This window comes from Prenolepis imparis, unplaced genomic scaffold (assembly GCF_030444845.1).
Source record: "Prenolepis imparis isolate NDT839.2.m4 unplaced genomic scaffold, iyPreImpa1.0 SCAF_228, whole genome shotgun sequence".
NCBI lineage: Eukaryota > Metazoa > Arthropoda > Insecta > Hymenoptera > Formicidae > Prenolepis > Prenolepis imparis.
Genome location: NW_028141386.1, coordinates 27,259 through 36,712, shown reverse-complemented (window position 1 = coordinate 36,712; position 9,454 = coordinate 27,259). Strand labels below are relative to the sequence as shown.

Genomic DNA, 9,454 nt, shown 5'->3' with positions numbered 1-9,454 from the left:
ATTGTCGAGATCGTGGGTCGCGTAACCGACATTTATCTGCGCTATGCCCGCGTTTTTTACAAATTTGACAGATTAAAATATCCGTTCCTGTGTTTCCGAAAGGATTTTGATTTTGTGGTGAAAGTTGAGTGAGCTTTCGACAACTACTTGCTGCATGTCCTTCTTTATAACAGATTTGGCAGACTTCTCGAGATAGATTAACAGGTAGCGGTGAATGTTGACTTGATTTAGCGCCTTGTCGTAAATCTGTCATTTGTTGAAGCTCTCTTTCTATTTTTAACGCGTCGGCCACGGTTTCCTGTACGTTTAAGTCTCGTGCTATTCTTTGTTCTATTTCGGGTTTTAGTCCTCTAATAAAGCATTTACACATATCTGTTTCTATAGTTGCTTTTATATCCTGTTCAGGCATGGCGTTCCCTGAGCTTCGATATGCCTCTAGTATTTGTTTTCCGAGAAGTTTAACCCGATTCGCGTAAGTGACGACATCTTCATTATTTTTCTGATAAACGCAACCTAATTCTCCTTGTAATTGATAGACATTTTTGGAGGGACCGTAAATTTTCTTCAAATACGTTGTTAATGCAGCTACGGTATTAAAATCTTGATCTTGTATAGTACGACGCGCTTCCCCCACTATTCGCGTTCTTATAATTTTAGCGAATTGACACTCTGCCTCTTTAGGGAGCATAGATTTTGCTTCCTCGCATCCCTCAATAAAATAATTTAGTGGGGTGTTACTACCGTCAAAAAAGGGAACGGCTTCGACCGCGTATTTTAAAGTGGCGAAAGGATTAGCGTTAGCCATGTTTATTGGTGGACCTCCGGATTCGCCGTTAGAATTATCGATATTAATTTTGAAAATCTGATTTTTTGAGTCAATAAATTCGACTTGGTCGGATTCGTCGGGTAATTCACTTATTTCGGTTAAATTAGAATCTCCTAAAAAATGTACGTGTCGAGGCGTAGATGCTGTGAATTTTGATTTAGATTCACGTGTGTTCTGTGTGGTGTTTCTAACGCGGTCTTGTAAAGTTCATCTATTTCGTCTTTGTCCGTTGTGCTTCTAGTCCCTTTACTCATTCCTATTCCCAAAGATCGCACATTTCAATCCCGGACGAGCCCCCAATTAAACGTATGTTACGTCCTGGCCTGCACGAAGGAAAGGCCGCTCGAAGGTCGTAACAGCGTTTTCCCGAAATCGGAGTGATTTCGGGTCGAACGGACTGTCTGGCCCTTTTGCAGGTCAACGACTGGATAGTCGCTTTTACCTGGCTTATTTCAGGGGTCCGTTCGTCGGTCCTTTTCGGTAAGGGAATTAAATCCCTTTTACGCGGGATAGGACCTTGTGCGATCTCGGGGGATATATGAAGGAACGCAGGGGTTTAAATAAGACTTTAAATTCGCGTAATGTAAATAATTATCATTTATTCAAAAAAAATAAAATCTTAATAATATTCGGAGAATTAGACATTTGAATTTGTGGACATGTATAAACAATTATATATGAGTGTGTGTGTAACGTTGATGTGCTATGAGGCGGTTGAGGATTCGCGTTGGCTTTTGATCGTCTCGTTTCAATCGGAGAGCGCGTTTCAATGCTCGACGAGGCAGCGATTTCCACTACTTATTAAGTTTAGTCGCGATTCCGGGGATTTATTCACTTCCGTGATCGTAGAAGAATGAAAGTACTCACTGTATATTATTTGGTGAGCGGGTTGGCAGCTATAGGTTGATCTTCAGGATCGATGGTTCCTTCGAGTGGTGTGGGCGAAGGTGTAGGTTGACTGGTAGCTGGTTGTTGAGCCCCGACGGTCACAAAATATATGTTTAATGCGAGGATCCAGAAGTGTGTAACTGCCACGACGTAGGCGGAATTAATAGAGAGCATTCTTGGAAGATTCGCTGCTTTTATACTATTCGTCTGCCCTTCCTATAGGGCAAAGGGCGTCTTCTTTTCTTGTGACTCATAGTCATACGTTCGGTGTTTAATCCCCTTTGCGCAACGTATTGCTTCCTTGTATGAAGAGTTCTTTCCTAATTCCGATCTTTGGTCTACTGATAGCGTGTGTCGATCGTGATATTTCAACATTACCTATGACTTATTGATCAAAGTGTAGGTTTCGTAATCTCACCGATCGAGTTGTTTCACAATCACTGTCTTTCTCCGTTTAATTCTTATAACTAATTTCGGTCTTATAATTAATATGTTCGCGGAACGCGAATCTGCGTAAATCGGGGAGGAGAAAAGAATCGTGCAGTCCACAGGACGTAACACTGCAATAAAATAAAGACTACTATCAGATGATACTTTACATACCCAAGATTTGTATCGGTCGTCTGTAAGCCAAGCTTCTGCAAAACTTCGCTTACGAGCTTTTCGGGGCTTCGTTAATTCAACACATATTTTTCGTTACTTTATACTATTTGTTAAAGCGAAATATATATACTGATCAAGAGCTAATTGCTCGAAAATGAGAGATGTTTATAGTAAAACGGTCTACAGCTGACTCGACGAATTTCGAAGACATAAATGTCAAAAACCTGTCGCTAGATTTTATTGTGTCAAACAGCTGATTGGAGAGCTGCTTGACAAGACGAGACGCGCGGTAAAACGATCAACACGCGCAAAAAAGGTAAACACGGCTCGTCGGGAAGCCGAATATAATGATTGAAATACATTTCCCAATATACAATATTTTAAATTTTTTGACGGAAGAAACCACCACCTTCTCACAGTTTCCGTTGAGCAACAATATGTACGTCGTACATTAGTACAAAATAAATAGGGAATAAAAAGAATAAAATCTTAAACAATATTTATAAATTAAAATATTATTTTATTACAATTATTTCTTTAAAGATAAAAAATCTTTTTTAATAGAAAGGTGTATATATTGGCCAAGAGTGGATTTTTATATATAAAATATACTTATAATTATTATTAATTAATAATTATTTTTAATTAAAATTTTAAATATAAGTTACTTAATTTATGTTTAAAATATATTAATTTTATTAATATTATTTTATAATATTAAATATATTTTTTATATTTTATATTTTCTTTTTGCATATTGGGTTGCATCGCCTACTCGCTATCGCCAGTATTCCGGATTCGCTCGAAATTCGTAGCTCTATTCTATCAAAAGAAAATAAAGGACAAAAGATATATACCTGTCCTCTTCTACAAATGTTCGAAGGACAAGGGTTCTCATCTTTTCGGTGCGCTCTGCGCTGCCGACCTACCTCCTCCACTGCAAGATGACTGTCGCGAAGTGGCTGTCGCGCGTGAAATCTTGCATCACTGGTCCGTCGACGGTTTCGTGGCGTCTGTGAACGCGGCCCTGAGGAAAAACGAGGAGGCTCCTAAGCTGGACAGCGCAGCCTCCCGTCTAGAGAGTTACGACGTCGTGGAATCTAAAGGTCTCGATGAGGAGGTGGAGAAACTGATCAAACTGTACAGCAATCTCGACATTACCACGACGCCGATGCCCGGGTGTCCGAAGGGCAGCCTGAGAACCCTCCTTCGAGAGGGGGATTTGAAACTCAGAGACGCCACCAGCAAAGTATGCGACAATGTTATTTATTGTTAGTCAGATCAAAATTACTTTTATATGAATAAAATAAAACTATATTCAGAAATATAAGTATATGAGATTAAAAGAGAATATCCATGATTGTCAATAATAAGCGAAATAATTGAAAATAATTCTGTTGTAATTTGACTTATTTTATGAAGTAGTTTCTATAGCTAATTTTTTTCTATATCTTAAAGATAGCAATTATTTAATTCTCACTGTGTTGAAATAAGAAATTACGGTCTATTAATTATCCTTTACAGATGGAAGTGCACGTACTATTATTGACCGACATGCTATTGATTTGCAAATCTACAACGAAAAAAATGTTTAAGATCATTAGGCAACCGTATGTTGTCGACCGCATACGAATACACGAGGTCAAAGAACCGTCCAGTATAGGATTGGTTTATCTTAACGAGTACGGGACAGTTTCGGCCGCTTTAATCCTGAGCGCCGGTGACCCGAAACTAGCCAAGGTGACTCGACAAACATCACGAATTACGACAAAGTTCGCGGAATGTTGATTCACTGTTCCGTTCGATTTAGATTCGTTTGTAGTGTACCTTCATTAACGACGGTCTTCACTAATGTCGCTTAACTAGATATAATTATAGTTGAAATTAAATTTTTATCTTTCTTTGTAACTAACAACATGTATATACATAATGCAATTTTTTAATAATCTAGAGAAGATTGAATTAATTAAATTTAAAGTTAAAATTGGTCGATGTCGGTGAAACCGCAAACCTTCATGATTTTAGCTAATGCGGTTTCTAGTTTACGAGCGGAAGTTGTTTTAAACTAACAGTACCACATGCTTTTTCAGTCGTGGATGGAATCCTTGAGACACGCTCAGCAACAATTCGTATTGATGAAAGCACCGTCGCTCGGTGCCGAGCCAGTAATGAATCTGGCACCAGTTAGCAGGCAACCGAGTACTTTGGGCGACGGCGATTTCGAAACGGAAGAGTGCGAGGGGACCTTTCCAAGAACTCCGCGTGGCAGTAGCAGAGCCTCACATGTTAGCAGTCTCGCTCATAGTCATAGGTACGAGGTGTGTTCAAAAAGTATCGCGAATTTTGAATTTTCGCGGGTTACGTATATTCGAATTTTTTTGTGGCGTTATGTTGGTACTCATGTCTCTCACTTATGCCGACAAGCTCGGCCATTTTGAATGTTCACTTAATTGTTGACAGCTGCTTTGCTTGCACGTGTTTTGGATCGTCTTCGATTTTTACCTATTCAAAAAAATGGATCAAAGAACCTGTATCAAATTTTGTGTGAAAAACGAAATTAAGTGCGCGGATGCATTCCGAATGTTGACTGTGGCATACGGAGAAGCTACCTTGGACCGAAGCAACGTTTATCGGTGGTACAAAATGTTCTCAGAAGGCCGAGAAGATGTGAACGACGAAGAGCGTGCCGGACGCCCGAGCACTTCAACAACAGACGAAAAAATTAATGAAGTGGAGAAAATGGTATTGGCCAATCGTCGAATCACCGTTAGAGAAGTTGCTGAGGACCTAGACATATCGATTGGCTCGTGCCATTCGATTTTTATCAATGATTTGGGCATGAGACGGGTCGCCGCGAAATTCGTACCAAAATTGCTCAATTGCGACCAAAAACAGCATCGCATGAACATTGCTAATGAGATGTTGGACTCTGTCCGCGACGACCCAAATTTGCTCCAGAGGGTCATAACTGGTGGCGAATCGTGGGTTTATGGTTATGACGTGGAAACCAAAGCTCAATCATCTCAATGGAAGCTGCCGCACGAACCAAGACCGAAAAAAGCGCGCCAAGTTCGGTCGAATGTGAAAGTTTTGCTTACAGTTTTCTTCGATTGCAGGGGCGTGGTGCATCATGAGTTCTTGTCACAGGGTAGAACGGTCAATAAGGAATATTACCTGCAAGTTATGCGCAATTTGCGCGAAGCAATCCGCCAGAAACGCCCGGATTTGTGGAAGAACAAAAATTGGCTTTTGCACCACGATAACGCCCCTGCTCACACATCGTTGCTTGTGCGCGACTTTTTGGCCAAAAACAACACACTAATGATGCCGCAGCCACCGTATTCCCCAGATCTGGCCCCCTGTGACTTTTTCTTGTTCCCTAAACTGAAGAGGCCCATGAAAGGACGACGTTACGCTACGCTTGACGAGATAAAGACGGCATCGAAGGAGGAGCTGAACAAGATAAAAAAAAATGATTTTTTGAAGTGCTTCGAAGATTGGAAAAACCGTTAGCACAAGTGTATAATATCTCATGGGGATTACTTTGAAGGGGACAAAATAGATATTCATGAATAAATAAATAATTTTTGAAAAAACACAAAATTCGCGATACTTTTTGAACACACCTCGTATGTTTCGAAAAGTAAAAAAAAAGAAATCTCGAAGTCTTGTTGTATTTAAAATGCCTATAAAATGCGTTCCATCATTTCTAGCGGTAGTATGGAGATGGAAGGCGCGTCTCAGGGAAGTAGCAGCTTTCTACCCAGTTATAATCCGAGCAGAAACGTCAGCGTGGAGACGAACGAACAACCGCGAGCGTCGAGTTCGTTGTCGTCGGAGGAAGGTGGCGAATCGAGTTCCGGGCATAATCACAGATCCATGCACATAAGGTGAGCGCGATGTTGAAACGTCAACAAACTTTCGCGATTTCACATTGATGAATCGCAAAGTAAATGGACTGTAATAACATCTCTATTAAAACTCATTGTCCGAATCAGGCGTTCGTTATTGAGTAAATCACCGACGCCGAACACGCTGAGTGTCCAAGTATCGTATTCGAGTCTGGGTCAATCGCTACCCAATCTAACACTGGCTACCTCACCGCAAACTTCTACCGTGTCGCCGACTCCACCGAACTCATTGCTCATCGTGCCGCAGATGACAAAGAGCAAAGACACCCTGCTCTCACCAGGACACCGAGGTAGCAATTACCGACGCGGATCTCTGTGCCTGCGTTTGTCACACTTTTCCGGGACCGAATTTCAATAAAAGACGCACTAACGTAGTCTTGCACACTCTCTAACTCTGCACGCTGATTAGATCATAGTAACATGTAAATTACTATATCACGAGTACTTCTTATTTAGAGCTTCTCTATTTCAAAACCACATGTCTTAATGCCATTTGCTTATTTGTATATTTGTGTTGTATCTTTTTTTACATTTATTTTACACAATTATTTTGCGATAATCAATTGCTTATGTTGTGTCTTGTAATATCCTTCATCTACAAATTCTATGTTAATCTCGGTATTAAGATTTTTTTTTGCGCTGAAGATGGCCCTAAGAAGGATCCGAAACGTCCGCGAATATTTTATTAAGATAATTTGGATCTAAATAAACGATGTGCGTTTGAATGCTTATATAATACATTTAATTTTTTAAAAAATTGCGCCCTATTAACAGCGCCTAGGCTCATATTGCCATTTACTCAGTTTAATGTTTATTTTATAACTTTTGTCAAAAATATAATTTTTATCTTGTTTTTTTATTTTCGGGATTGAAAGATTAGAAAAGATTGGCTACTTTAATCAAAATTCTTCATTAATAATTAAGTGTATAAATTGATAAATAATAATATATAGACATTTTCATTCATCTGTTGCACATGTTTGTTTACATATTTATAAATTGTATTTTAAGAAAACATAATCATATAGGAATGTACATTTTCCAAGAAGTGAAGAAGATAATACGTTATCATGCGATTGTAGCATGTATCGTGAAATTATTCGTTACGTGTTACATAATGATTTGTCATGCTGTGCATCAGATCTATAAAATTGAAAGATACGACAAAGTAATGTAGGATCGGAATTATTTTAAATTATAATATTGTATCGCGTGAATAATTTATCTTAGATATTGCGAATCGATAATAAAAGTACTTGTCTCGACCGTTATATTTACTCGAGACAAACTCGGCATTATAATATGGACGCAAACAAAAACAGTGTAAGTCGACTCGGATTGTTTCGTGAGACAGCCAAGTAAAAACAATATCTCCGATTACCTTGACGAGGTCGTAAGACAAAGCAATAACCGAAAAGTCAAGAATTATCTAGAAGTCTAAGCGAAAGAAATAAATACAGCCGATTAACTGTCGGAAGGAACAGTCCTCGCTCGAATTTAATACCGTTGACATTGCCAAATTATATTGTATCTTGAGCCAAATATATTCTATCTTATTTTTCACTGAGGGATTTAGAACAATTTCTTTACTGCCGTTCATCTGCGCTTACAGTAATTAAAACGCCATTTCGATATTGAATAATGAGTATTATTTGTGAGCATTAGCTTGATTTGTGTGAGTTTTAAAATAAACGTGCAAAATATGATTTTAATTGATAAGAAAATCAAATTTCATTTAATCTTTCTTGCGGATAATTCTATACAAAATTAAAAAAATGCAAATTATTCCGAGAAATGAATTATAGATGAGTCGTCGTAACGGATTGCAACTTGATACCTATGCCAACGCAAACATGAAATTAAATTCATCAATTCAAAAGTCATTTGTGAACTTGTGCAAGTCATTGTATATTGCGATAAAAAGGTCCAATTTAAAAAGCCATTTCGTTAACGTAATTTGCAAGGTATTTCGTCTCCTATTATAACCCTATTACACAGTTGGAAAATTTGTGTTTTCTTGTTAAAAACGGACCCCGTTAAAACTTTTGTGTTAAATATTTAACACATTCATGTGTTAATTTAACATATTGCTGTTATGTTAATTGGACTCAAATGTTAAATTATTAAAACAACTAAAAAAAAGTGTAAAAATAACACAATGTATATCTATTTTTAATTTTACACAATAAATATGTTCCGTATTATTAGTGACAAGATTTATCTGTTAAAATTTACAGAAAAAAATGTTAATTTTACTTTATAATATAAGTGGGGGTGATAAAATGTAAAATTAACAATTTTTTTAGTTAATTTTTACATTAAAACTATGTTAATTTTACACAAAATTTATTTTAAGTTTATTTGAAGTTTGCATTTATTTTATGCTAAAATATTAACACAATATTCGGACTTCCGTTTCCGGTTGCGTGATAGAAGGTTGGAGTGCTGTCAGAGAGTGTGTTTTGAGTGGTTATTAGAGGTAGGAGGAGGAGAAGAGGTGAGAGAGAGTGAGTCAGTGAGAATCTGGAGTGAGTGCAAGCCGGGGGATTGCAGGCGAGTTGGTAGAGAAGGGAAAAGAGCGGTGAGAAGAGAGTAAAGTGGTGCAGGTGGAGTGAGTCAGCAATTAGGGAGATAGGTGAGAACAGGTGTAGAGAGATCGGAGCAGGTGTAGTAGGTATAGGGAAAGAGAAAAAGGTAGGTGGCGCGAGAAAAGTCACTAGACATAGAGTAAGAGAAGTATAGAAGGGAAATGGATGAGGTGCAAAGAATAAAGAATGTTGAGAAGAGGGAGAGAAGGGCTAGCACGGGGACGCCGGAAGAGGTTTTAAAAAGGAAAAGGGATGAATTAGAGGATATGGGATTGAGAAAAGAGATGGAGGAGAAAGGGGACATACAGTGGTTATTTAGGAAAAGTAAAAAGGTGATAAGATCGCCAGAGACAGGAAGGAGAGAGGAGGCAGGAGGGATGGGGGAGAACATAAGAGAGATGGGGAGGGAATGGAAGGAGGAAATAATCAGAGAGATGAGAGAGATAAGAAGAGAAATTAAAGAGGAGATTAAGGAGGGAATAAGAGGACAGGAAGAAATAAGAGAGGAGATAAGGGAAAGGGACGTAATGTTCTTGTTAGAAACATGGGTAGATGAAAAAGGGTGGGAGAAGATAAGAGGGAGGTTACCTGTGGGATTTAAGTGGGAGGTGCAATATGCGAGGAAGAAAAATAGGAAA

General features: G+C 38.5%; 1 protein-coding gene across 1 annotated transcript; it reads left to right on the top strand.

Moving 5' to 3' along the window:
* The first annotated feature begins 946 nt into the window (after nucleotides 1-946).
* LOC145948076 (uncharacterized) lies at nucleotides 947-6,586 on the top strand. Its single transcript, XM_083057835.1, has 6 exons — nucleotides 947-971; nucleotides 3,262-3,566; nucleotides 3,842-4,057; nucleotides 4,408-4,628; nucleotides 6,031-6,207; nucleotides 6,316-6,586. The coding sequence occupies exons 1-6, from the start codon at nucleotides 947-949 to the stop codon at nucleotides 6,584-6,586; spliced, it is 1,215 nt and encodes a 404-aa protein (XP_082913961.1).
* Nucleotides 6,587-9,454: the final 2,868 nt, after the last annotated feature.

Excerpts from the sequence above, each read along its gene's own strand:
- LOC145948076 (XM_083057835.1), top strand. The coding sequence starts at position 947 with ATGTACGTGTCGAGGCGTAGATGCT. Across the intron at positions 972-3,261 it reads CGTGTCGAGGCGTAGATGCT|ATGACTGTCGCGAAGTGGCT; the intron begins GTGAATTTTGAT and ends CTCCACTGCAAG. Across the intron at positions 3,567-3,841 it reads TCAGAGACGCCACCAGCAAA|ATGGAAGTGCACGTACTATT; the intron begins GTATGCGACAAT and ends TATCCTTTACAG.